Source organism: Geotrypetes seraphini, chromosome 12 (assembly GCF_902459505.1).
Source record: "Geotrypetes seraphini chromosome 12, aGeoSer1.1, whole genome shotgun sequence".
Classification (NCBI taxonomy): Eukaryota; Metazoa; Chordata; class Amphibia; order Gymnophiona; family Dermophiidae; genus Geotrypetes; species Geotrypetes seraphini.
The window spans coordinates 50,265,353-50,293,001 of record NC_047095.1 but is presented as its reverse complement, the minus strand read 5'-3'; the positions used below and the strand labels follow the sequence as shown (position 1 = coordinate 50,293,001).

Sequence of the window (27,649 nt, the reverse complement as noted above, 5' to 3'; positions counted from 1 at the left end):
GTGGCCAATCCAGGTCCCTAGTACCTGGCCAAAGCCCAAAGAGTAGCAACATTCCAGCGTCTCAAAGAATAGCAAGATTCCGGAACCCCAATGAGAGCAACATTCTAGAGCTGTGATTGTGATGTCATAATGCCTCATTCCACATGCCTCAGAGCCAACCTCATCAGTGATGTTACAATGGCTTGATTGTGTTATACTTGGGTCACATAAGAACATAGAATAGTCTTACTGGGTCAGACCAATGGTTCATCAAGCCCAGTAGCCCGTTCTCACGGTGGCCAATCCAGGGCCCTAGTACTTGGCCAAAACCCAAAGAGTGGCAACATTCCAGTGTCTCAAAGAACAGCAAGATTCTGGAACCCCAATGAGAGCAACATTCCAGAGCTGTGATTGTGATGTCATAATGCCTCATTGCACAGTGCCTCAGAGCCAACCTCATCAGTGATGGTTTGATTGTCCTAAACCTGGCTCACATAAGAACATAAGAATAGTCTTACTGGGTCAGACCAATGGTTCATCAAGCCCAGTAGCCCGTTCTCACGATGGCCAATCTAGGGCCCTAGTACCTGGCCAAAACCCAAAGAGTGGCAACATTCCAGCATCTCAAATAACAGCAAGATTCTGGAACCCCAATGAGAGCAACATCCCAGAGCTGTGATTGTGATGTCATAATGCCTCAGAGCCAACCTCATCAGTGATGTTACAATGGCTTGATTGTCCCTTACTTGGCTCATATAAGAACATAAGAATAGTCTTACTGGGTCAGACCAATGGTTCATCAAGCCCAGTAGCCCGTTCTCACAGTGGCCAATCCAGGGCCCTAGTACCTGGCCAAAACCCAAGGAGTAGCAACATTCCATGCTACCGATCCAGGGCAAGCAGTGGGTGTTACACAAGGAACTGCCCCCATTTTGTTACTGTGCACTAAATTGCATACTTAACTTTAGGCGCCCGTTATAGAATTGCACTCTTTGGGCCGCATTCTTTATACTGCGGCCATAGCTGCATGCCCAAATTTGTGTGCATTGCCGATTTTCACTTGCAGCTTAATTGTTTAACAAGCCAATCAGCGCCTATAATTGCCAATGAACAAACAATTAATGGCAATAATTAGAATTTATGCACACAACTTTCTAAGCATATTCTATAAAGTGGTGCATTTAAATTCTAGTGCGTGGATCTCAAACGGGGGGCATGGCCTGGCGAGGAACATGGGGGTGGGTCATGGGCATTCCTAAAGGTTAGGCACACATCATTGGAACGAGCTGCCTCAGCAGGTGATTGAGGCCAACAGCGTGTCAGATTTTAAGAGAAAATGGGATATTCATGTGGGATCTATAGGGGGAGTAAGAATCGGGGAGTGGGTCATTGGTATGGGCAGACTCGATGGGCTATGGCCCTTTTCTGCCGTCAATTTCTATGTTTCTATGTTATAGAATATACAATTTGGGCACAGACATTTAGGCCTGGTTTTCATTGGCATAAATGCCTGCGCCTAAATGTTAGTCATGCAGACGGGGGGGGATACGTGTAATTCGGTAAACTATGCCTAACTCCAGAGGTGGTTTCTAGAATTGTGCTAAGTGCTGACCTTGTGGGCACTGAATTTTTAAGCACTTTTTAGGTGTTTAAAAGCAGTCTCAAAGAGACCTTAATTGAGCAAGGTCAGGGATCAGAGCACTATAGCTAGTTCAGGAAGACCATTCCAAGCATAAAGCACAGCACAGGTGTCCGTCTGCCTTTATAACTAGGCATTTACTATGACACCCAGTAAGGCAAAAAAGATCTTACACAAATTTATACCTGCACTGAGGAAGACATAAATGTATGTGTGAATTATATGTTGGTACGTACATATTTTATAAATCTATGTATTTGCATTATCAGGAGCAGTATGTGCAAATCATTTAAAACTAGAAGCAGGATTGCAGCGTACATGCTTTTTACATATGAGTACCCCTACATAAGAACATAAGAATTGCCATACTAGGACAGACAGAAGGTCCATCAAGCCCTGTATCCTGTTTCCAACAGTGGCCAACCCAGGCCCCAAATACCTGGCAGAAACCCAAGCAGTAGCAAAATTCCAGAGCTGAGATTGTGATGTCATAATGCTTCATTCCACCAATGTGTAAGATCCAAACTCATCAGTGATGTCACAATGGCTTGATTGTCCTATACTTGGCTCACATAAGAACATAAGAATTGCTGTAATAAGACAGACTGAAGGTCCATTAAGCCCAGTATCCTGTTTCCAACAGTGGCCAACCGAGGCCCCAAATATCTGGCAGAAACTTAAAGAGTAGCAACATTCCAGAGCTCAGATTGTGATGTAAAGATTGTGATGTCATAATGCCTCATTCCACCAATGCTTAAGATCCAAACTCATCAGTGATGTCACAATGGCTTGATTGTCCTATTCTTGGCTCACATAAGAATTGCCATAATACGACCGACCAAAGGTCCATCAAGCCCAGCAGACTGTTTCCAACAGTGGCCAATCTAGGTCCCAAGTACCTAGCTGGATCCCAAGTAGTAAAATAGATATTATTTTATGCTGTGTATCCTAAGAATACTTTTATAAGCCACTCTTCATGTGTAAAACATACTTCCCACACAGAAAAAGCTTTCTAAAAGCACAGCATTGTGGGTAACTTAGCAATAAGCATATACAGTATCTCACAAAATGCAAGAAGCTGAAGAGAACTTCAATATTAAAGCAAGCACGAGATTCTCGGTCTGCCACCCATCACATCATCTTACAGAATTAGAGGTGCCTGATGCGATTCATGTTTTAGAGGTCCAAAGAAAAACAAGGGGCCAAGGCCCCTTGAAGAGTCCGTAAAATCAGTGTATTGCTAGAGCTGAAAAACTGAATAGTATAATTGTTTGCCTTTTTTATTTTATTTTATGAAATACTGTTTTCATCTCTGGTGTTTACTTTTTTTGTGTGTTTGTTGGTTTATTGTAGATCATCTTAAGATAACATCTTTGCTTATCAGATATGAGTTATGATGATGGTGTTATTTCTTGACAGCCTAACGGTAGCAGCCAAGGCAAGGTGCACAATCCATTCCTTCCTACTCCAATGTTGCCACCACCACCCCCGCCACCAATGGCTAGGCCTGTGCCTCTGCCTGTGCCAGACACAAAACCTCCAACCACATCAACAGAAGGAGGTGCTGCATCTCCCACGTCACCGAGTAAGTATGACAAAAAATGCATGTGACTAGCTGCAAGGGATTGGCATCCTATCATCTGCCTTATCCATCTCAGTTTAAAAGCTTGAGGATGTGGCCTCTCTCACTCAACTGGCGGCAGCTATTCAGGGAGCGGTGCAGGGCTGGGCGGGAGCTCAAAAAGGTTGCTCCTGCTTGCCGGGTGCACCACTGGTTGTGAGATCTGAGGCAGCCCTCCAGGGAGGGAGGGAGGGGCTCAGCATGGGGCAGGAGTGCGGAAAGCTGGCTCCTGCCCATACATTGTTGGACCATCAGGGTTGCGAAAAAAGGTAGGCGGGGGAGGGGGGCATAAAAATTGTTAGAATCGACCGAGATGGGAGGGATTCCTCCTGTCCCAGACTACCACTAGACCACCAGAGGGGGAAGAGGGTACAGGGAAGCAAGGTGGGATAGGGAACCTAGCAGGGAGTGAGGGGGGCTGGGTTCAGAGCATGGAATGGAGGGGGGTTGAGCGCAGAGCCTAGCAATGGGAGGGCGTGAGGGAGGGGGACACTGAGTTCAGATCCTGTCAGGGCATGGCACTTGAATATTAAGCCCCCGTCTTATATTCGAGTCAACCATTTTTCCTCCTCTGCTGCTTTCCATGTGGAATCTTTTTGGTGGATTTTCTGTTTGTCTTCTGGCATGTCTGTGTAGCCAGGCCATTACAATGCTGGTGCCTCCCCCATCCACATGGCCTGGGTTTGAACGTTTTAAACTTGGATGTTTAAGTTAAATGCCCTAAGGCTGGACATCCTGGCAGCCAAGACATCTAAATAGTCAAATTAAAAAAAAATTAGACAGCTAGCAGTTTCACTAGCTTCAAAAATGGCCATTTCTCCGCCCCCAATTTTGGACATCTTGCAGGAAATGTCCAAAGTCAGACTTAGACGTCCTATTGAAAATGCCCCTCAATGCCTTTTTACAGAATCCGTGTTGGCTTTTTCTCATTAAACCGTGTTTATCCATATGCCTAATAAGTTTGTTCATAGCTTTCTAGTGAGGTAAAAAGAGAATGTGACATAATATAGTACGTTACATCTATTCTAATGCTCTCAAAGAACCATAGAATGTTAAGAAGTTGTCCAAGAACAATAAGATTAATGCCTTTCGAATCATGGCTCTAATCTTCCTACAGGCTCAAAGAGATTCATGACTTAAATTCTCCATCTTGCTTTTCTTCTCAGTTTACATTTTGAAATCCCACCAGCTTAAATTTATATTAGACCAGCAATAAGAAAGTTTCAGGTTTCAAGTCGACTATTTTATTTTGAAATAGTTTATGAATCCTTGCGACACTTCATTACGGCCCCTGACCTCTTTTATTTTTGTTGAGTTATTTTTGTAATTTGCCATTTTTTAACAGCAAATCTAAAGACAAAATGAAATCCTGTTGTACAAGTCTGTGCTGAAAATCACCTTCCGCTTGTCTACAAGTCAGTACTAAAATAACTTGCCAGATTCCAGTATTCAAATGCCTTTTTCTGTTTGATGCTAGCCTGAATTCTGGAATTGCCCGCTGTGCTAATCAACTATAAATTGTTGAGATTTAACTCATAAGAACATAAGAATAGCCTTACTGGGTGAGACCAATGGTCCATTAAACCCAGTAGCTCGTTCTCACGGTGGCCAATCCAGGTCACTAGTACCTGGCCAAAACCCAAAGAGTAGCAACATTCCAGAGCTGAGACTGTGATGTCATAATGCCTCATTCCACAGTGCCAACCTCATCAGTGATGTTACAGTGGCTTGACTGTCCTATACTTGGCTCACATAAGAACATAAGAATTGTCATACTGGGACAGACCAAAGGTCCATCGAGCCCAGTAGCCCGTTCTCACAGTGACCAAACTAGTACCTGGCCAAAACCCAAAGAGGTGCAACATTCCATGCTACCGATCCAGGGCAAGCAATGGCTTTTCCCCCGTGTCTTAATAACAGACTATGGACTTTTCCTCCAGCAATTTGTCCAAAATTAGAGTGTACAATTCACAAATTTTTCATAGTTCCTAAACAAAACCAAGGCATACATGGAAGTGGTTTAATGCATATCTCCTTGCATGTTGCTGCTTGTAAATACTCGGCACACCGAAAGCAGGCTATGCTAGAATGGAATCCCAGTGCCCAGATGCCGTTATAGAATAGGCTTTCACTGCGTAACATCAGGAGGCGCTCACTTATAGGTTGAAAGATGGTTGTGTACAGTAGCATACATAAAGTTCTCATTGGCCATTGCAAATCTTATGGATTAACCAATTGGCATACAATGGAGCAGCTGTCCTGAAGACTATAAGGCACTGCTTTGCACATCTGGTTGATTCTTCATTGCCCTGTATTTCTGACAACGTTTCATAACTCACTGATGCAGTTTCTTTGTTTTGCTGTAGCACTTGAAAGGGACAGGTCTTGAGTAAGTAGTGAATAAAAACTGCATCTCCATCCAGCTTGGTAGACAGCCTTATTTATTGGACACAATAGTGAAATAGCATCCTCAGTAATGAAAATAAACTATGTAATTATGACTAATGTCAGGATTTCCCTGCAAAAACAGGAACCTGTCAACTACAATTAATTTAGATACAGAACAAGCCCAGGGTATGGGAATTGGTCAAACAGCCAAGCGTTTCCATCTCTTCTAGAAATCCTAGATTCTGCAACATTTTTTTTAATTGGATTGTATATGTCGTTGCTGTAGACACAACAGTCCCCATGACCCATGATTTGTTTAACAAATTCAACACCGTCTATCTACTGCAGAAGGAATTTTACATGCCCTCTGGTCAAAGGCCAGTTCCCTAACTGAGACTAGTCCTACCAGCGTACGTCCTTGTTCATTATGAACTTGTCTAACTTTGTCTTGGAATCCCTGGAGGGTGTTTTCCCCTATGACAGACTCCGGGAGAGCGTTCCAGTTTTCCACCACTCTCTGGGTGAAGAAGAACTTTCTTACATTTGTACGGAATCTATCCTCTTTCAGTTTTAGAGAGTGTCCTCTCGTTCTCCCTACCTTGGAGAGGGTGAACAACCTGTCCTTATCTACTAAGTCTATCTCCTTCGATCATGGCCCAAGTTTCAAGTTTATTAATATTTGATTAATCGCTTAATCGATATGCTAAGCGATGTACAGAATCATAAATTAACAATAGAAGTACAAGGAAGAACAAACTAATTGACAAATATTTAACAAAAAACCAAATGGTAAATATTTAACGACAAGACAAACTTGAAATGGGAGGAGAGGGGGGGGAAAGTTACAAGCTTTTCATTGAGAAGAAAGAACAAAAAAGGAGAAGAACAAAAGGGGACGGGGGAATATAAAATCTAAGTATAAAAAGCAAATCTAAAATTTAGATATTAAAAGCGTCTTTGAAAAGATGAGTCGTTAGACTTTTTTTTAAAGGAGGTGGGGTCTTTTTCATTTTTAATATATTGTGGTAGAGAGTCCCCTCTCAATCTCCTGTGTTCGAGGGAGAAAAGGCCCAGTTTCTCTAATCTTTCACTGTACGGCAACTCCTCCAGCCCCATAACCATCTTAGTCGCTCTTCTCTGGACCCAAGTAGTACCGTGTCCTTCTTCATGCAGTGGTACTGAATACTGGGGATCCGCACCTAAATTATGTACCAGAATTTACACCAGGTTTCTGTTGGTATAAATCCCCATGGCCGAAGTTGGCATGGAAATTGGCTGTAAGTGGTTAACTCAGAGCGCTGTATATAGAATAGTGCTCGATGTGGATTCTGTTGAGCATCTGAGTGCTGTTTACTGAATCATAAGCACATAAGCATTGCCTCTGCCGAGTTAGACCATAAGTCCATCATGCACAGCAGTCCACTCCCGCTGCGGCCCCCCCCCCCCCCCCAAGTCAATGACCTGCAGTGAATCTAGTCCTATATATCTATGGGGGGGGGAAGGGTGTCAGGACAGGGGAGATTCTGAACTACAAGGTGGGGAGGGGTGTCAGAAGGGACCACCCAAAATAGCAGGTCTAGTTATGACATCGTTGTGGATATCCCGAAAACCTGACTGACCCAGGGATCCCCAAGACAGGTTGGGATGCCACTAACCACATGCAATCCTTGCTTCACTTGCATGAACTTGTTAAAGTGAAGCAGGACTGTGGCTCTAGGCATCCAAAGGGGATAAAGCCAAAGCAGGACCCACTTTTCCTGCAAAATCTGCTCCCTTCTTTCCTGATCTAAACAGCACACAAAAATGATTTCAATAAATAACACTTAGGACTAAGCCTGTCTGTTGTGTGGGGCGACATTAGAAGCGTAGCCTGCTGAAACTATTTTGATCGCACGCCGTGCAGATTGCCCCTTAAGATCTTCAATAAATGGAAATTACTCTCGGCTGTGGGTTTTTTAAACAATTGGAATGCTTCAGAACCTTTAAAAGCACTTGAATTTGGAAGTGATTGCGGTTTGGGACATATGTAGTGGAGAAAATGGAAAGTGATAATAAAATTATTAGAGCACTTGAGTTTGGAAGTGATCTGGGTGCTTGGCTTGCATACTATGAAATGTATTGGCAATTTTCCAGTTTTGTAGGAGGAGGTTACGCTTTACAAATGACTGCGGTTTCCACCCCCTGCAATATAAAATGTCTCCTGAATATTCTAGATTATTGTATTATTCATACTTAGGCAGGGGGGCAGGGCTTGGGATCATTTGCTTGCACTTTTGGGCTTCCAGCTCAATCAGAAATGGCTTCTGTCAGGTTACAGCTGCATGAACCTTCATCATGCACAGCTACCATATTTTTGCCATCCTTTCCAAACTCTGACATTGTGGTGATGGACCTCAACCAGTGGCCACAAACTGCAGCTCCTTCTGACTGATGTGGTCTCCAGATCTGCCCTCGGAATGTCCCCGTTGAGGAATGACTGACACTCCCACCCCTTAGGGCAGGGGTGTCAAAGTCCCTCATCGAGGGCCGCAATCCAGTCAGGTTTTCAGGATTTCCCCACTGAATATGCATGAGTTCTATAAGCATTCAATGAAAGCAGTGCATGCAAATAGAGCTCATGCATATTCGGTGGGGAAATCCTGAAAACCCGACTGGATTGCGGTCCTCGAGGAGGGACTTTGACACCCCTGCGATAGGGGCTTGCAAACACTGCCTCCACAGACTGGGCGGACCTGATAAGAGAATGCAATCCAGGTCTCCCATGTGGCAGTATGCAGCACCTCTGTGGAACTGAGGGGCCAGCCTTATTTCTATGCTTTGGGATTACAGCAAATTGACAGGCAAAGATGAGGGAGAAGATATTAAAGGATTAAAATCTGCCTAATCTACTACTTATGAATTTATATCTTTAGGCATTAAGATCTAGGGTCCTGCTTTCCAAATTTATATGTGTAAAGATATTTCTAGCTCACCCATCCAGATTTGATTCAGACAGGATACATCATCATTAAACATTAATTAACATAAAAGTGATCATACAAGTTAAAAAATAGATACATTTAAGAGGGAAGTTAGTGAGGGCTTCTGTTAAGTGGGGTTATTTTAGCAAGGAGAGCCTGCACTAAAACGAACCAATTTATGGTAAAAATAATCTGACTTAACAATAGCTCATGTTAATAACATCCCTTGTCTGTACACTAAGGGCTCCTTATATTAAGGTGCGTTAGGGCCTTAATGCACGGAATAGCGCGCGCTAAATTGCCCCGTGCGCTAGACCTTAATGCCAGCATTGAGCTGGCGTTAATCTAGAAGCATGCCGAGCAGTGTAGCGTGCGGTAATTTCGTGCGTGCGCTAAAAACGTTAAAGGAGCCCTAAAAATTGCATCCCTAAAAAGTCAAAATCAGGAGCAGAGGCTCTCAGGAAGAATGGTACAATCCCTCCTGCCCCAGCCAGAAAGGCTCACTTGGTCTCCGTTTTCTCTAATTCTTGTCACTGTAGGAAATAATATTTGGGAAGCTTTTATTAAAGAAAAAGAAAAGAAAACATTTCAATCATACTAGTGATCCCAGTCAGGTGGAGACCAAAACTTAAAAAACTGTTTGGCCTAAATCAAATAATTTGTTGGCCTCAGTCAAGCTATTAGTAGAAAAGGGATACAAGGTGTTATAGCGAGACCCAATCAACACTAATATTGGTTGTGTTTGTACTAGAGATGCCAAAGATTGCATTATCTGCTAGAAGCAATCCCTCCCCCCCCCCCCCCCCCCGAAGAGACTGCTGAAAGCACATTAGCAGAGCACTGTGGAGAAGTATACGTTGCCTGCGATATAATAATTTTCTGTAGATATACGAATGACTCTGTTTTCTGCAAATAATCTATCCGGAACTATTTTCCACACAAATGAATGCCACTAAAAATAAGCATCAGAGTCAGTTCATGGTTCCAGAGGATACCTTTTGTTCACCGTGTCTATGAAAACACTTTCCAAGGTGCATTACAGCTAAAAAGTGGATAATGAGCATTTATGAGGTTTTCAAACAAATGCGAAAGACGTCAATGAGTTCTGATACTATACTGGTGTCTGAAAATTGGCATATTTCTATATTTGAACATCTGCTGGGGCTCTGAGACTGTTTTGGTGGTGTTCCTGAGCTACTTCCTGAATTCATATGTCCCTTCCCTTCACAGCCTACTCGACACCCAGCACCTCCCCCGCAAATCGATTCATCAGTGTTGGACCACGGGATCCAAGCTTTGTAAATATCCCTCAACAGACACAGGTGGGCAGCTTTCAACTTTTCCATATACAGTGCTTCTTGTTATTCTTTGGTCTACGTCTGTCTGTCTGTGTGTGCATACAATGGCATACGTTGCTCTCTCAGCAGTTGAGTAACCACGCCTGCCTTCTTTGGCAAAGGTGGCCAAATATCACTTGCATTGGCTTATGTGGTATGCAGATATATAAGAAAACTCTCTATAGAGCTGAACAAAGTTTGAATGTTTCATGCTTGCAAAACACTGTTCCTTCTAAGCTGGGTAAGAGTCCTCCAACTGCATTGCTGCCCGTGTGTGTATGGGGGGGAGTGAGGGTACTTCAGTATTGTGTTTTCATTCACAAGGGTACAGACAGGTTCCCTACAGAGCTTATGAAAATGTTATAGTGAAACAGCACCCCCTACTGGCAGGAGTATACATGGCGTTCTCTTGCTCTGCTTAGAGCAGTGGTCTCAAAACTCAAACCCTTTGCAGGGCCACATTTTGGATTTGTAGGTACTTGGAGGGCCACAGAAAAAATAGTTCATGTCTTATTAAAGAAATGACAATTTTGCATGGGGCAGGAGCTTAGGAAGATCGCTCCTGCCCTGTGTCACTGCTAGACCACCAGGTAAGATCGGGGGACGCAGGAGGGAGGCGGGGGTGGGTCAGAGCCAGCCCAAAAAATTATTCAGGATTTTCCCTATTCGCGGAACGGCTCTGCCCCTAACAACCGCGAATATTGAGGTTCTGCTGTATTAGAATAAGCAACACGCGAAGTGATATAAGTGATAACAGGCACTGAGTAAAGGGAAATATGATAGGCTGTATGATCTGGCTACCAACTGACTTCAAAACTATACAGTATGCATGGTCAAAAAAATGATTTCCGTAGGTAAATTGAGATTATGCATTTAAAACTAGAGCTGACTCAAACCATTCAGGAGGGAAGGTAGTTCCTTCTGCATCTCACCTTTTGCTGGATCAGTGAATGAGTACTGTTAAATGAACTTTCCAAACTTCTACACAAAGCCCTTCATCGGGTGGTCACATATCTGCTATCAGATGGGCCACTGGTGATTCACAACCCTTCACAAGCATGACACTGGCGACGATGTCTAAGAATCCTTGTGAGCGAAAAAAATATCAGTGCTCCCAGTAGTAGGGATGGACAGCTAAATAATGTCCATGTTGGGTTTATTTCTTTTCTTTTTTAAATTCCAGGGCAAAGGTCATCGAGAATGTGCACGCTTTACAAAAGAGAGCGTGCTCTGTGAGAGAGGATGCACACTTCTTAAAGAGTGCACACCTTTTCCCAATACTGTACTCATGCACAAACCCTCATTCATGCGAAAAACCATGGTGCATGCCTGCGCTATCGGGAAAGAACACCCACTGTTTAAGAAGAGTGTAGCCTTTTAAGAAGAGTACACCGTTATCAGCCATTGACGGCCCATCACTTCCCAGCATGTGCTGCTGGCATGGTAATCTGTGTGCTCCCTACTTGAGCAATGCACTCCCTGTAGTCATCTACATCATACACTACATGCAGTATCAGCTAATGGTGTAACCCTTCTTCCATAACTCTTTTTGTAATCCGCTTTGAACCGAAAGGTAATGGCGGAATAGAAATCTGTAATGTAATGTAATAGTGGCTAGCAGTTTAAGGGAACGGTTATGATGGGGGGGATTGAGGTGGGAGATTGTGATAGGAGAGATTGTGCAGATTCACTACCTAGGTATTTCAAGAACAGGTATGTCTTTAGGTGTTTCCTAAATTCACCATAGTTAATTGTGTTTATAATTAGTTTTTCCAGGTCTTTGCCCCATAATGCCGCCTGGTAAGAGAGAAGATGTTGGTGGTGTCTTTTAAATTTACATCCTCTAACCGGTGGGGAGATGAACTTTGTGCCTCTCTTGTGTCTATTAGTTGAGAAGTGGAAGAGGGGGGAGAAGGATGCTGACAGGACATGGGGAAGATGGGGGGGAGAAGGACGCTGAAAGGAAATGGGGAAGAGAGAGTGGGGAGAAGACGCTGGCAGGGAAGAAGACAGAGATGCCAGACTATGGGGGAAGCAGAGAGAAGAAGATGGGTGCTAGACCAATTTGGGAGGGGGGAGAAAGGGAGAGGTACAGTAACAGAGCAAATGGAAGACGCAGAGAGAAGAGAGACAGTGGATGGAAGGAATTGAATGAGAACACGAGGAAAGCAGAAACCAGGCAACAAAGGTAGGAAAAAAATTCTTTTTTTTTTTTTTGCTTCAGGATAAAGTAGTATATTAGTTGTGTTGATAAAAATTTATAAACATTAGAGGCTCTGTAGAAACCCATTTACAAAGTATGTATTCTTAAGAACATAAGCAGTGCCTCCGCCGGGTCAGACCATAGGTCCATCCTGCCCGCGGCGGCCCAAACAGGTCACGACCTGTCTGAATCACCAGAAAGGGCTCCCTTGCCACCTTGGTTTCTCATTGAAGTCCTATCTTCCCATCGAAGTCCTAACCCTCCGGTCTTCCCAATTAATATTTCCAAATTAATAAAGTCTTTTTGCTTATTTTTAAATGGGTTTCTACCAGAGCCTTTAATTCAGTAGCATAATTAAATGAAATAACTATTTCTGTAGTTTATAGGGACGGGCAGGGACGGAGGGGATTCCTCGCGGGGACGGAGGGGATTCCTCGCGGGGACGGGTGGGAGTCCTCACGGGGACGGGTGGGACTTTGGCGGGGACGGGTGGGATTTCTGTCCCCGCGCAACTCTCTATGAAGGAGTCGGTAGGAAGGAGTTATGTCGGTAGGAAGAGGTTATGTAGTATTTTGCATTAACTATTTGGCCCCTTGGAAGATAGTCATTACAACACCTTCCTGATTCCAAGTCACTGTGGCCTTGGAAAACCTGAGTGCCACCATTGCAGGGACTGTTTTGTCTCAGGATCATAGTGATATAACCATGTTTCATCAACGGTAATTAGTTGGTCTAAAAAGTTGGCACCAGCTCGCTGAAAATGCTGCAAAATCAACTTGGAAGTGTCCACTCGATGTCGTTTCTCATCAGCATTCAAACATTTGGGCACCCACTTGGCTGACAGCTTCTGCTGTTCATGGGTTACACATCCAACATGTCCCCTGGATATCCGTAGTGTCTCAACAATGGTTTTAGCCGATATTCGCCAATCTGCCCAAATCAGGTCATCGACATGGTCAACAATTTCAGGAGTTGACGCCATTTGAGGCCTCCCAGACGCCGCTGCATTTTCGGTCTTTGAAATCTCCACAGTCAAAGTTTGCACACCACTTCTTCACTGTGGAGTATGATAGGCATTTGTCACTCAATGTTTACATCATACGTTCTTGGATTTCTTTTGAACTTTTATTCTGCAGGAAGAGAAACTTCATGACAGCTCCGAGTTCCATACTTGAAAATTCCGCACTTTTCATTAACATGGTTCAATCGGCGATCTGAAGCAACGTCAAAACATAGCATTATAATTCTGCCAATTGGCACTTTGCAAAATAAAATAACACTTTTCATATACAGTTGCAAAATAACGCTCGATAGAGTATGAATTGTAAAGGCTGCACATATGTTTTTGGTCTATAAGAATTGGTCCAAATTCACCCTGATAGAAAGCACAATGAAGTGCAATTATCTTTTTCCTGGAAATAGTATTCAGGGTCATGTCTTACAGAGATTTGCCCGTAGTTACTCATGTGTTTAAATGATCAGGAGCCAAATGATGGAAGAGAAGAGCTTTTTTTTTTTTTTTTTTTAAAGCCATAACAAGACAAAAAAACCCACATCTGAACCTTTTGTTTGTCGTTCAGCCCTGAAATAACGGCAGAGCAGGACAGGACTGAATACCCTGGTGGCCATTGTGAGGTTCAGTGATTGAAATTTGTATTGATCGACAATGAGTTGTAATTTATTCAGAATCTTTAACGTGAGAGTCATTAAGAGGGGAAAGACAATCATTTAGAGAATGAAAGCCATTTCATTTTTCCCCATCAAAGCAATTCGTTGAAGGGTCTCTGAAATGTGAGTGTGCATTAGTGTCAGAAGAACCTGCAGAAGGTCTGGTCCTGAATCGGATCTGGCTCAACAGCAGGTTCTGAGAAGTGCAATACCTGGGAAACCAGATGAGATGGCCAAATATTTAACTTAAAATGTATTTATTTATTTTTTATTCTTTATTGATTTTCTAAACTTCAAAAGTGCGATACAAAAATATATATGATAATAATAATAATAATAATTTTATTTCTTATATACCGCTGTACCGTGAGGTTCTAAGCGGTTTACAGTAGAAACAGAAGAAATGCAGTAAGTAAGATTAATTAAGATGAAGAGAAAGTACTTAGAGTTCCCTGACTGTCCCAAAGGCTCACATTCTTGCTAAAGTACTTGAGAAAAATAAATTAGTTAGGTTATAAACATAGAGTAGAAGAAGGTAGGAAAACAGTTCATAGGAAAATTAATTTCGAATACATTATACATTATATATTGTTCAAGGCGGAATACAAATTATAGGAATTACCAAAAGAATTGCGTAATAAAGATTATCTAGATAAATTACATAACAGTGATTCGTGTACATTAAATGGTGTGGTAGAGGATTCAATTTTGAGAATTACAAATCAAGGGAATCAAGTGATAACAGAATATAGTGGAGATTATCAGTATATACGGTTTACAGATTGGAAGTTACCTAATAATGAAGTAAGAAATTTATTGGATAGTGTGGAAAATGTTTATATAGGAATCAGAGTATGTATGATAGGAAAGGTTCTAAGAATTGAATTAATGTGTTATTCTATCGAGGGAGAGCTTGTGCATAAAGGGAGGATATTAGTTGGTAATGACGTGTTTTCTGAATAGAAATGTTTTGATTTCTTTTCGAAACACTTTGATGTCTGTTGTATTGATCATTAGTTTGGTGATTGTGGGGTCAATTTTTGCTGCCTGTGTCGCTAGAAGGCTGTCGTATAGTTTCTTAAGACGGGTTCCATTATTAGGTGGGAAGGTGAATAGGTTTTGAGTTATTATATATCATATAATAAGTTAATAAAAGCACATTCAACTTACAAATATGCATAACCAACCATTTTCTCCCCCCCCCCCCACCCAATGATCATTCAATAAAACACAGAAACATAGACTCTCCCAATAACCTTACCCTATTCAGATTAAAAATATCCTCCCACCCCAGGTGGACATAACTCAAAAGTCAAATTAGGACAGAAATAGCCCCTACCCCCCCCCACTCTTTCCTGGATGTGTACGAAAATAAACCAAAACTGACTCATAATCAAAGACCTACTATAATGAGGTAATATATGATATCAACGGCCCCCAAACCAGCTTAAATAAATTACTGTGCCCCAAACTACCGGCATTCATTTTTTCATATCTATAGCTGGAGCACAAATTTGCCCACCAGAAAGGGAAATTTAGGCGGTCGTAGTTCTTCCAATTTCGGGTTACCATCTGCATGGCTATCCCGGTCATGACAAGAAAAAAGCGGCATTTATAACGATCCATAGGGGGTTTAACATGTAATAACGTTCCACATATGACCACCTCATACATCAGTGGAATTGATGATTCCAATATGTTGTTGTGGTTCTCTCTAGTTAACTTAAAATGAAAACAGAGAGAACCACTGCTCTATCTTCCCTCTCTTACTCTCTTTAATTATTCTGTATAACATCACACCTTTCCAGCCTTCTTCCTTCAGTTGCTATTTAAATATAAGTTATTGTTTGAGCTCCCAAAAAACCTAGAACCAATATGCACGGAGTGAGTGTAATTAACAACATATGGTTTCTGTTTAATAGATTATTCGCTAGCCCATTTTTCCATTTGGTTAAAGGACTACTACAATGCCCTAGCCCTGCAGAAACAAATGCATTTGTCTGCAATACAAGTAGTCCAGGTTGGGATGTGTATAGTTCCGGCAGTATTTTAGAAAAGGATCTGCCAATATAGGCCCTTTTCTAAATACTATGCATCAACGCACCTAGGATTTCCTGCCATACAATGTTAGCAGCCATTTCACTCAGATATACAGTCCGTTCTCATTATTCGTGGTAGTATGGTTTGCGAAAATGTTCGCAAACTGCAAAATCGCTAGGTTGATCTTTGGTAAAGGCAAATTTGAGCATGTATCGCCACTTTTTGCGAAATTACACTGGCTTCCAATATTTGCCAGAATACACGTTAAATGCGCATGTCTAACCTTTAAGATCTTATTTGGCATTTGTCTGTTACTAATTCCCTTGTCTTGGAACTCCCAAAAATATGGACTGGTTAGAACTATGCAAAAACTTAAATTGTCTTTTCCCTTTGAAAGGCCTAATAGCTTCTACTAGTAAATTGGGGAAGTCTATGTTCTTCAAACTAACTGAATTACGGAATAATATTCCTCTTTGACTGAGAGAACTAAATTCTCTTCAAATCTTCTGTAAACATCTAAAAACTTGGGTCTTCTTTTTACTAAGCGGCGATAGTTTTTAGCACGTGCAGAATTTGCACCAAGCGCTAAACCCGCGCTACGCAGCTAGAACTAACGCCAGTTCAACGCTGGTGTTAGCGTCTAGCATGCGCTAAAACCACTATCGCAGCTTAGTAAAAGGAGCCTTTGGTTATTCACCAAATTGTAAATTTTCCTTTTTATTATTTTACCCTTAACATTATACAGTAGTCGAGTTTTAATTTAGATCGCAAATAACAAAATGTTGAGTCTATGGGAAAATAGAGGTTAGGTTCCAGCAATACACGTTGCGCCTAAAAACCATGGAAAGCGAACAGTGGGTCCTATCGGGAAAATAGGGTTAGGTTCCTGCATGGGACAGCACTTGAAGTGCCTGTAATTCACTCTCTGGACAGGACGCCCGGGGGCCGTATCTGGAAACAAAACCTGACTGAGTTGGAAGTGAAAGCAAAAAAGCTGGGTTTTTTGCAGTGTCAGTTTGCAAATATGCGAACACAGCAGTGCGAATGGGGAATATTGGTTTCAATTGATGCAACTGCGGATAGGCAAAATTGTGTATCGTGAACGAGCGAACAACAAGAACAGACTTTACATTGAAACAATAAACAGAGAAAACTAAGCAACATACACATGTAAGTGCTAAAACGTGTAAATTGGTATTTTGCAACTAACCTGTGTATGCCTTCCATTTTGCCAAAACTTCACGTATGCATGCCATTAATTTCCAATGGAGATCGCAATTTTTATTTTTCATTTTGATGGAGAAATGAAGGGGGTGAACTCCCTTATTCTTCCTGTAAAGGGCTAACCCAGGCGACCATACATGAAAGGGAGCAGCTGTAACTCTCATGTGCATTCCCTTTATGAATTGGGAACTACACATTACATTTTTGACCCGTCCAGACCATATCCCCTTGATTTGTAAACCTGGTGAGGCTAGCAAAAGAAGAGAATGGAGCACTTTATAAAAACGAGCCCAATGTGGCCATGTTTTGCCTATTGCAGGCTGCTTCAGGGGCAGCATCTGAAGGGGGTCATTGACAACACATTTCTCCTTAAAGGAGAAAAAGAGTGCAGGCAGCAGCCATGGCACTCTTCCCCACAGGACTCCATCTTGTCAGAGACCACTCTGAAGCAGCCTGCAGTAGGCGAAACGTGGCCATATTGGACTAATTTTCACAAAGTGCTCCACTTCAGCTTCTTTGATCCATTCTCTTTTGCTGCTGTTGGCTGTGGATCATCCCCGCCTCTGTGAGGATATACATGTGTAAACAGAGCTTTCTGAAATTGTGTAAATACCAGTATTTATGCATAGAAATGTCAGCATTCGCATATAAATCACAAATAAGGTTTCTAAAATAAGACCATTATGGGGCATTTCTAAAATTTAATGCCTCAATGTTCTATAACGGAGCTTAGGCATGCCTAAGCAATTACAGTAGAAAACTAGTGTCAAGGCTCATTGGCGTGCATACTTACTGCAGGTTAATGGCTGCTGTAAGATGGCACGTCTAAGTGCTGTTCATGACATCTGTTTTCACCAGCATCATGCAAATGCCTCCATAGATTTGTTAGTGCTATACATCACCAATGGTAATTGGAATTATCCAAGAATCCTTCGACTCGAGATGCAGGCTTTGTAACCGAAATACAGTCCGTGTCGGGTCCTGTTTCTGATTGCACTTCATGTTTTTATATTATTAAAGTGCAGTTTGTTCAGTTTGATGGCGTGGTTTTCTCTGCTATTTTTATCGTGCTTTGGGTTTGGTGCAGAGTGAGTTCTTCTCGTGTCGGTTGGACATCAGTGCACCATGTCACACGTACAAGTGATAGTGTTCGGTAAGTTGTGTCGTGACATTCCTTTGGTCCACCTTATGCCCACGATCCCACTTGCAAGTACATGCTAAGCGAATTTGGTGCATACTTTAAAGAATAGTATCTAGTACTTACATTGTTGTTGTTAGGTGCCATTGACTTGTATTCGAGTCCTAGCGACTTGATGAATTGCAGATCTAAAAAGAAATCGGTTTTGTGCTAGTCCAGAAAGGTCCTCCAGCGTCGTCTCTATGGTTTTTTTCAACATGTCCAGCCATCTGATTGCAGATCACTCTCTTCGCCTAGTTTCATCGATCTTCCCAAACATGATGTCCTTCTCCAGTGATTTCTCTCTGCTGATGGTGTGACCAAAATAAGACTGTCGTGACTTCATCATGTGGGCTTCGAGTGACATAGCCGGTTTGATCTCATAAGAACATAAGAAATGCCTTCACCGGATCAGACCATAGATCCATCTAGTCCGGCGACTCGCACACGCGAAGGTCAAGCTAGGTGTTCCTTGATGAAGACCTTGTTTACTCGTATCCCTCAATGTGATTTGCAAGAAGGTGTGCATCCAACTTGCCCTTGAATCCTAGAATGGTGGTCTCCGTCACAACCTCCTCCGGGAGAGCATTCCAAGTGTCCACCACTCGCTGTGTAAAACAGAACTTCCTGACATTTGTCCTGGGCCTGCTGCCCCTTAGTCTCAGTCCATGACCTCTTTGACAATGTGAATAACGATGTTTCTTGCTCTATTTTATCGAATCCTTTTAGCATTTTAAAAGTCTCTATCATATCCCCTCGCAGTCTTCTCTTCTCAAGGGTGAACAATCCCAGTTTTCCGAGGTGTTCTTTGTAGCTCAAATTCTCCATGCCTTTTACTAGCTTAGTGGCTCGCCTCTGCACCCTCTCCAACAGTGTTATATCCTTCTTTAGGTAGGGAGCTCAGTGTTGGATACAATATTCCAAGTGTGGTCTGACCATTGCCCTGTAAAGTGGCATTATGACGTCCGCCGATCTACTTGTGATTCCCTTCTTTATCATGCCCAACATCCTGTTTGCTTTCTTTGCCATTGAGCCGACGGCTTCAGGGTCCTGTCTATCAGTACCCCCAGGTCCCTTTCCTGTTTGCTCTTGCCCAATGTTACACCTAACATTTTATATTCATGTTCCTTGTTTTTCCTGCCCAGGTGCATCACTTTGCATTTTTCTATATTAAACTTCATCTGCCACTTTTCCGCCCATTTCTCTAGCTGGTTCAAATCTCTCTGGAGTTCTTCGCTGTTCTTTTGTGACCCAACTGCCCGACATAGTTTTGTGTCATCTGCAAACTTGATTATATTACTTGTTGTTTCCTCTTCAAGATCATTTATGAAGATATTGAATAAGATGGGCCCAAGAACCGAGCCCTGGGGCACACCGCTTGTCACCTTCTCCCAGTCCGAGAACTTCCCATTTATGCCCACCCTCTGCAATCTGTTCTCCAGCCAATTGCCTATCCATCTTAGTATATCCCCTTCTATTCCATGGCTTTGTAGTTTCCTCAGAAGCCTTGCATGTGGAACCTTGTCGAACATTTTCTGGAAGTCCAAGTATATTATATCCACTGGGTCTCTGCTATCGATTTGTTTGTTCACCTCCTCAAAAAACTGAAGTAAATTCGTCAAACATGACTTCACCTTCCTGAAGCCGTGTTGACTGGCTCTCATCAGGTCGTGATTTTCTAGGTGTTGCACTATGCTATCCTTGATTAGTGCGTCTACCATCTTCCCAGGAACCGACGTAAGACTCACGGGTCTATAGTTGCCTGGTTCTCCTCTCGATCCTTTTTTGAAGATTGGGATGACATTCGCTATCTTCCAGTCGTCTGGTATTTGCCCGGTTCTAATTGACAAATTAGCTAGGGATTGCAATAGGTCTCCGATTTCTACCTTAAGCACTCTCGGGTGAATTCCATCTGGTCCAGGGGATTTGTCACTTCTTAGTTTGTCGATCTGATAGTATATCATGTCCAAATCCACATTCACTGTGGTGAGGCTTTCCTCAATTTCTCCCTTGAATACTCTCCCTGTTTCAGGCATTGATGCAGTGTCCTCCTTGGTAAACTCAGACGCAAAGAATGAATTTAGCCTATCTGCAATCTGTCTTCCTTGATGCACCCTTTTCCTCCTTGGTCGTCGAGAGGGCCCACTGCCTCCTTTGCTGTTTTTTTCCCTTTTATTTATCTAAAAAAGGCCTTAAAGTTTTTTAGATAAATTGGCTTCTTGTGCTATCTTTTCCTCATAGACCTTTTTGGTGTCTCTTACGCCTTGTGACACTTCTTCTGGTCGACTTTGTGACTATTCCAGGCCTCCGTTGTTTGTTCACGTTTCCACTTTTTAAACGAGTTCCTCTTTTCCCTTACCACATCCTTCACCTCTTTAGTTAGCCAAGCTGGTTCTCCTTTGTTCTTATTTTTCCTTCTTTTGGATATCTGCGGAATGTAGAGATTCTGTGCTTCGGTGATGGTATTTTTAGTAGGGACCAAGCTTGATCGACCGTTTTGATTTCGGCTGTCCTTTTCTTGAGCCGTTTTTTAACCATGGTTCTCATGCTGTCATATTTCCCTTTTCTGAAGTTAAAGGTTGTGGTTTGGGTCTTGGTTCGTTTCCCCTTCCTGATGCCAATTTTAAAATTGATCATGCTGTGATCACTCGTCCCCAGCGGGTCCGTGACTTCTACATCTGTTATCCTTCGAGTTATGCCATTTAGGACTAAGTCCTTGGTCGCGGTTCCTTTTGTCGGTTCTCCCACCATTTGTTCTAGGAAGCAGTCCCCTATCATTTCCAGGAACTTTGTTTTCCTGCCGCAGTTTGAGGTTCCTAGGTTCCAGTTTATCCCCGGAAAGTTGAAGTCTCCCATGATCATTACGTTACCTGTTCTACATCCATGTTTGATTTCCTCTATCATTTCTGCATCTGTTTCTTCCGTCTGTGCTGGGGTTCGATTTGTTAGTTCTTCTGGCAGTCCACGGCATGCCTAAAATCCTTCTCCACCACCAAAGCTCAAATAAATCAATCTTCTTTCTATCTCGTTTCCGTAGTGTCCAGTTTTTGCATCCGTAACTTACATTATTATTGCAAATTATTGGCGCCAATGGCATTCGTAAGTGCTACTTTTCTATTACCTACACGTGTATTTTGGTGCCTGACTTTAGGCACCAGCTTATAGAATTGCCATTTTTATGTTTTGATTTTCATTTTAAAATTGTTTTCCTGGCTCAACCATGCCTTAAAAACTGTAAAAAAAAAAAAAAATTCCAAAAATATTCAAAACCAACCCCTGTGCTCCATTCCACAGACTGTGCTCCTGCTTCTAACCGCGTAGCAGCAATTCCCCACCAAAGCTATATTCTCCATCTCTGTTCCACCTGCATAGTATGTGAGGTACAGAATTTCTGCAGCACTGGCTGCTAAGTGGATTTTGAAAAGGAAGCTGAATCGGCAATTTCCATTTCAAAATGTACTTGGCAGGTAGCCGAAAATACCATTCTTACCGAGGGCTGTCTGAGAACAGCAATGTTCTCTACTGTAGTCCGTAGCATCATCCTATTTATATAATTTGCTACTTTGGATGGCACTGATCACTGTGTATGTCATGCTTCAAAAACCATATTCACACCGTGTTGGGAGATTTAATGATTAATATTGCTTTCTTAGAGTAGCCCCTCACGCCTAAAATTGTGCCTTAATTGAATAAATAGAAGAGAAAATGATTTTTGATGGGAAACTAAGATGGCTGCTTTCAGCTGTCGACACGTGTACGCAAGTGAAGCGCGCTTTGAAATATTTGTGCAATTGATTTGCACTTGAGATACAGTGCATTTTGTGACAGGAGGAAGGGCAGAAGAGTGGCTATGTTGGCATTCAGACCCTTATTCCCCATCCTTCTTGATGGTCTTTTACTAGCTAATAAAGCTGGTATATATACTGTAGAAACACTTGTAATGCATTTGGCCAGCATAGAACATTGGTACCATAGTAGTTTGGCATTGTTTGCCAGCAATAAAGTTTTGGCGGCAGAACAAAAGCATAGTTTTCTTAATACTTGTAAGACAATAGGGCTCATTTTTCAAGCACTTAGGTTACTATGAAATTTTGTAAATCAAAAACATAAGAGTTGTCATACTGGGACAAGCCGAAGCCCATAAGAACATAAGAACATAAGCAATGCCTCCACTGGGTCAGACCTGAGGTCCATCATGCCCAGCAGTCCGCTCACGCGGCGGCCCAGCAGGTCCAGGACCTGTGCAGTAAACCTCTATTTATACCCCTCTATCCCTTTTTCCAGCAGGAAATTGTCCAATCCTTTCTTGAACCCCAGTATCACACTCTGCCCTATTACGCTCTCTGGAAGCGCATTGGCTAAGGCTCTTAAGATTTGCATCTCCTCTTCCTATAGGCTAAGGCTCTTTGCACCTGCATTGTGATGTCATAGAGCTTTATGGTTATAGAAACCTAGAAACATGATGGCAGATAAAGGCCAAATGGTCCATCTGCAGCATCCACTATCTCCTCCTCTCCCATAAGAACATAAGCAATGCCTCCGCTGGGTCAGACCTGAGGTCCATCATGCCCAGCAGTCCGCTCACGCGGCGGCCCAACAGGTCCAGGACCTGTGCAGTAAACCTCTATTTATACCCTTCTATCCCCTTTTCCAGCAGAAAATTGTCCAATCCTTTCTTAAACCCCAGTACCGTATGCTGTCCTATTACGCCCTCTGGAAGCGCATTCCAGGTGTCCACCACACATTGGGTAAAGAAGAACCCTAGCATTCGTTTTGAAACTGTCCCCTTTCAACTTTTCCGAATGCCCTCTTGTTCTTTTATTTTTTTTAAAGTTTGAAGAATCTGTCCCTCTCTACTCTCTCTATGCCCTTTATGATCTTATAAGTCTCTATCATATCCCCTCTAAGTCTCCTCTTCTCCAGGGAAAAGAGACCCAGTATCCTATTTCCAACAGTGGCCAACCCAGGTCACAAGTACCTAGTGCTTTGTATACACTTCTGTATCAATAAGAACATAAGAATAGCCTTACTGGGTCAGAGCAATGGTCCATCAAGCCCAATAGCCCGTTCTCACGGTGGCCAATCTAGGTCCCTAGTAGCTGGCCAAAACCCAAGGTGTAGCAATATTACATGCTACCAATACAGGGCACGCAGTGGCTTCCTCCATGTCTTTCTCAATAACAGAATATGGACTTTTCCTCCAGGAACTTGTCCAAACCTTTCTTAGAACCATCTACGCTATCCGCTCTTACCACATCCTCTAGCAACGCGTTCCAGAGCCTTAACTTTTTTTCTGAGTGAAAAAAATTTCCTCCTATTGGTTTTACAAGTATTTCCCTGTAACTTCACCGAGTGTCCCCCCTAGTCTTTGTAATTTTTGACGGAGTAAAAAATCGATACACTTGTACCCGTTCTACTCCACTCATGATTTTGTAGACTTCAATCATATCTCCCCTCAGCCGTCTCTTTTCCAAGCTGAAGAACCCTAACCATTTTAGTCTTTCCTCTAGCCCCTTTATCATCTTGGTCGCTCTTCTTTGAACCTTTTCTAATAATAATAATAAATCATGCATACAGTCATACAGGATAAGAGAGAGATTTTCCAGCCTGGTTTCCAATTTGAAATTACATTTAGTAAATTTAGCCTCTTTTCAACTTACGGAAGCTTCTCAGCCATGCTTTTTCATCTGATCCAAACATTTATTCCACGGCCCTATTTTCTTGCACTTTCCCATCAACTGCTAAATAGGTGGGCAGTATCTTAATCCTTGTGGTTTATCTACGGTCACTAAAGATATTTTTGCATGCACAGAGAGCCCTAATTACTGTACACAGAAACTTGGAAAATGATGGCAGATAAAGAACATATGGCCTAGTCAATCTGTCCATGCCTATTAATTGCTAAGCTTTACAATTCCTTCCTACTATACACTAGAAATATTTGCCATGAGCTGATGGTGGATGAGTAGCCTAATGGTTAGAGCAGGGAGCTAAGAACCAGGTTCAGATTCCACTGCATCTCCTTGTGATCATGGACAAGTCACTTAGCCATATTCCTCCCCTTCACTCTTAGGTACAGACTTTGTGAGCTCTCCAGGAGAGAAAAATATCTTCTGTATCTTGAAACTATGTTACTTTAATAGCTTTTCGGCTTGCAGGTGGTATATAAGAAATAAATAAAAGGTTTGAGCTAAATCTAAATCTCTTCCCTTTCTTTCCTCTCCCTTAAGAGATCTTCAATGCTTATACCATCCTCATCCTTGCCACTTCCACTGGGAGGCTATTCCCCCACATCTACCACATTTTTGTAAAGAAGTATGTTTAAATATATTTATTAAAGTTTCCAAAAATGTGCCAGTAAACAACATTGAAACTACAAACAGAATTCTCAAAATTGTGCACAAAATATTGCTGTACCCCAATCTTCCCTCCTACCACCCCCCAGTCCCACAGACCCACACATCATCTGCATGTCATGAGCAACGAAAAGAGAGAAGAGAAAATCATAAGTTCAAAAGTCTACCACGGGCATGAGGAGTAAGGTCCATCCCAAAATGTTCCCAAATAGAGCAAAAGCGACGACCTAAAGTAGAATCCAGGTCACCGACATGCCTGCGCTCCAGGGAAGCATGTACAATCATCAGTGATCTCCATTGGGCAAAAGTCGGTGGTTCCACAGACAACCAGTTAGCTAAAATTGCTTTCTTACCAAGGAGCATCACCCTGGCAATAAACGCTGACATTTCTTTGGGTTTTGCTGTTGTAATGATATAATGTCCAAAAAGTGCTCACGGGGCTGGAGTCCATCGCCGGCCCCACAAGGATGTAACATAGTGACCCAATCATTGCCAAAAATGAGAAATATGCAGACAAGACCAAAACATGAGTCCCAAAGAGGCATACGCTCCACTACATTTAGGGCAAGTATGAATTGGAGTGATCCCATCCGATATGCTCGAATGGGAGATATAAAAAGACGTAAGATGAACTTTAGTTGAAGTTCCCAATTTAGTACATTAGTAGATAGCCGTCTCATGGTTTTTAGCACTCTTTGTACCTGCAGTGCAATCAATGAGCATTGCAAATCCGCTGCCCATGAATTTGCTACAACATCCAAATTAGGGCCAGGTTGAGCGTCCCGTAAACCCACATGATGAAAGCGCAGGGGGATCAGTTGTGCGGAGAGACTGAAAAGTTCAGATTTGGCCTCTCGGCAATCCTCCACCAAGTGACAGGCTGGCAAGGAGTGTACATAATGTCGAACTTGGTAGTAAGCAAAAATATCCTGAGCTGGCAAATCGAATGTAGTTTGCAAGGAGGCAAATGAAGCCAGATGACCTGCATCATCAAACAGCTGAAATATATACTGTAATCCCTGAGTAGACCAGCGCCTGATCGTCTCATTTTGGAGGCCCGGTAAAATGTCACAATTGCCTTGAATCGGTAAGTATGAAGAAAATTCAGATGATAGCTTAGCACATTTACACACCCAGCGCCATGCCCTCTTTGCCGGAGCAATTATAGGATAATGTGCCACCAGGGAACGAAAAACTGCAGCAGAAGAATGTAGAAAACAGCCAACGTGGTAAGGAGCTAACAAAGATAATTCCAGTTGAGTAGCAGTAAAATAAGAGGTTCCTCTAAACCAGTCATTAATCTGGCAAGCTAGAGCATACCAACGAATGTTCAACAATCCATAGCCTCCCCTATCCCGTGGCAGGCACATCCTAGAGCCCCGCCGGACCATCGCTGTATGGACATTTAAGTTAAGATTTTTGATTACACAATTTTTGAAGTTATAAGGTGTTGAACATTCAATTCACTTCATGGACATATAAGAAATTACACTGTTTTTTAAGAAGTATTTTTAATCACCTTTCTATCAAAAAAAGTTGGTGCAATGATAGATTCTGTGAAAGACTCTATAGGAGTTTGTTCCCCACATTGAGCTTTGCCATTCCATTCTTGGATTCTGAGTGCCACTCTGGTTCGGAAGATATTAAAAGCTTCTATTTTTGTTCCTTATCTGTTGTTGTTGACATCCTAGAGTGGGTCATGCGTGGTTTTTTTGCCTCCCCATATATAGCGTTGAAGCCCTCTAATAAGTTGGAGATTATGAGTATGAGACAATAAGAGGGGAAGTACCTGGAATCTATATAACCATGTGGGGAACAATACCACATTAAACAAGGCCACGCGTCCCAGTACAGACAATGGGAAGGAGGCCCAAAGCTGAAGATACCTCAAGGTGTCATCCAGTATAGGATCTATATTACACTTATACAAAGTAGCGAGATCCCTTGGTATCCACACCCCCAAATATTTAATGGATGTAGGTGCCCATGTAAAAAGGAAAATCACCAACCCAGGTATCCCGTAGGGAAGACGGGATCGCTAAAGCAGTGGATTTTTGAAAATTTAGGGAGAAACCCGAGTAAAAAAATGAAATTCTTCAAGTGATTGCAGAAGCTGAGTGATAGAAGTGCACGGGTGCGCTAGTGTATTTTTTTAAAGAAGTATTTCCTTAAATTGCTCCCGAGTCTGTTCCATATTACTTTGATCCTATGACTCGTGGCAGATCTTTCCAATTGAAAGAGGCTTGCTTCCTGTGAATCTATGCCATAGAGATATTAAAATGTCTCTATCATATCTTCCTTCTCCCACCTTTCTTTGCAAATTGAGATCTTTTAATCTGTCCCCATACACTTTATGACAAAGAGTAATAATTGTTTTAGCAGCCACTCTCTGGACCCACTCCATCCTGTGCTCTCCAGAACTGAAAAACAAAGGAATTGTGGAGAGTTGATGTCCAGGATGAAGACTTTATTAAAACAAATAGATAATCCACATAAAAATGTCTAGGGCCTGATAAACGTAAACCTCTGCACTGTGGACATACACAGTGCAGAGGTTTATGTTTATTATTTAATCCACAAGCCTGCATTTAGGACCAATAGGGACCCCTGAAGAAGACTATAGTGTCGAAACACGGACCACGTTGGATCCACATGTTCAGGCCCTAGACATTTTTATGTGGATTATCTATTTGTTTTAATAAAGCCTTCATCTTGGACATCAACTCTCCACAATTCCTTTGGTTTTTTTTAGTCGTGTCTCCTTTGTGGAGGGATCAGGGTCAACTTTCTTGTTGCTCTCCAGAACTGTACACTGTAGTTGATATGAAGTCTCACCAGAGACTAATACATAGGCACTTTCACTCCCTTTTTTCTGTTGACCATTCCTCTCCATATGCACCCAAGCATCCTTCTAGCTTTTGCCATTGTCTTTTCTACCTGTTCGGTTACCTTAACATTATCATATACAATCACCCCCAAGTTCCACACTTCTGTCACAAAAGAACTTCATTCCCTGTTGCATTACATTCAGTTACAGTTTTGTTTTCACTCCATTAG

At 42.3% G+C, this 27,649-nt stretch overlaps 1 protein-coding gene across 1 annotated transcript in view; it reads left to right on the top strand.

Moving 5' to 3' along the window:
* Positions 1-27,649, top strand: part of NFIA (nuclear factor I A) — a 661,499-nt gene that overhangs the window by 551,762 nt on the left and 82,088 nt on the right. The window contains exons 9-10 of the mRNA XM_033917100.1: positions 3,038-3,203; positions 9,818-9,909. Coding sequence (XP_033772991.1) covers positions 3,038-3,203; positions 9,818-9,909 — 258 coding nt within the window. The remainder of the gene's footprint in view (positions 1-3,037; positions 3,204-9,817; positions 9,910-27,649) is intronic.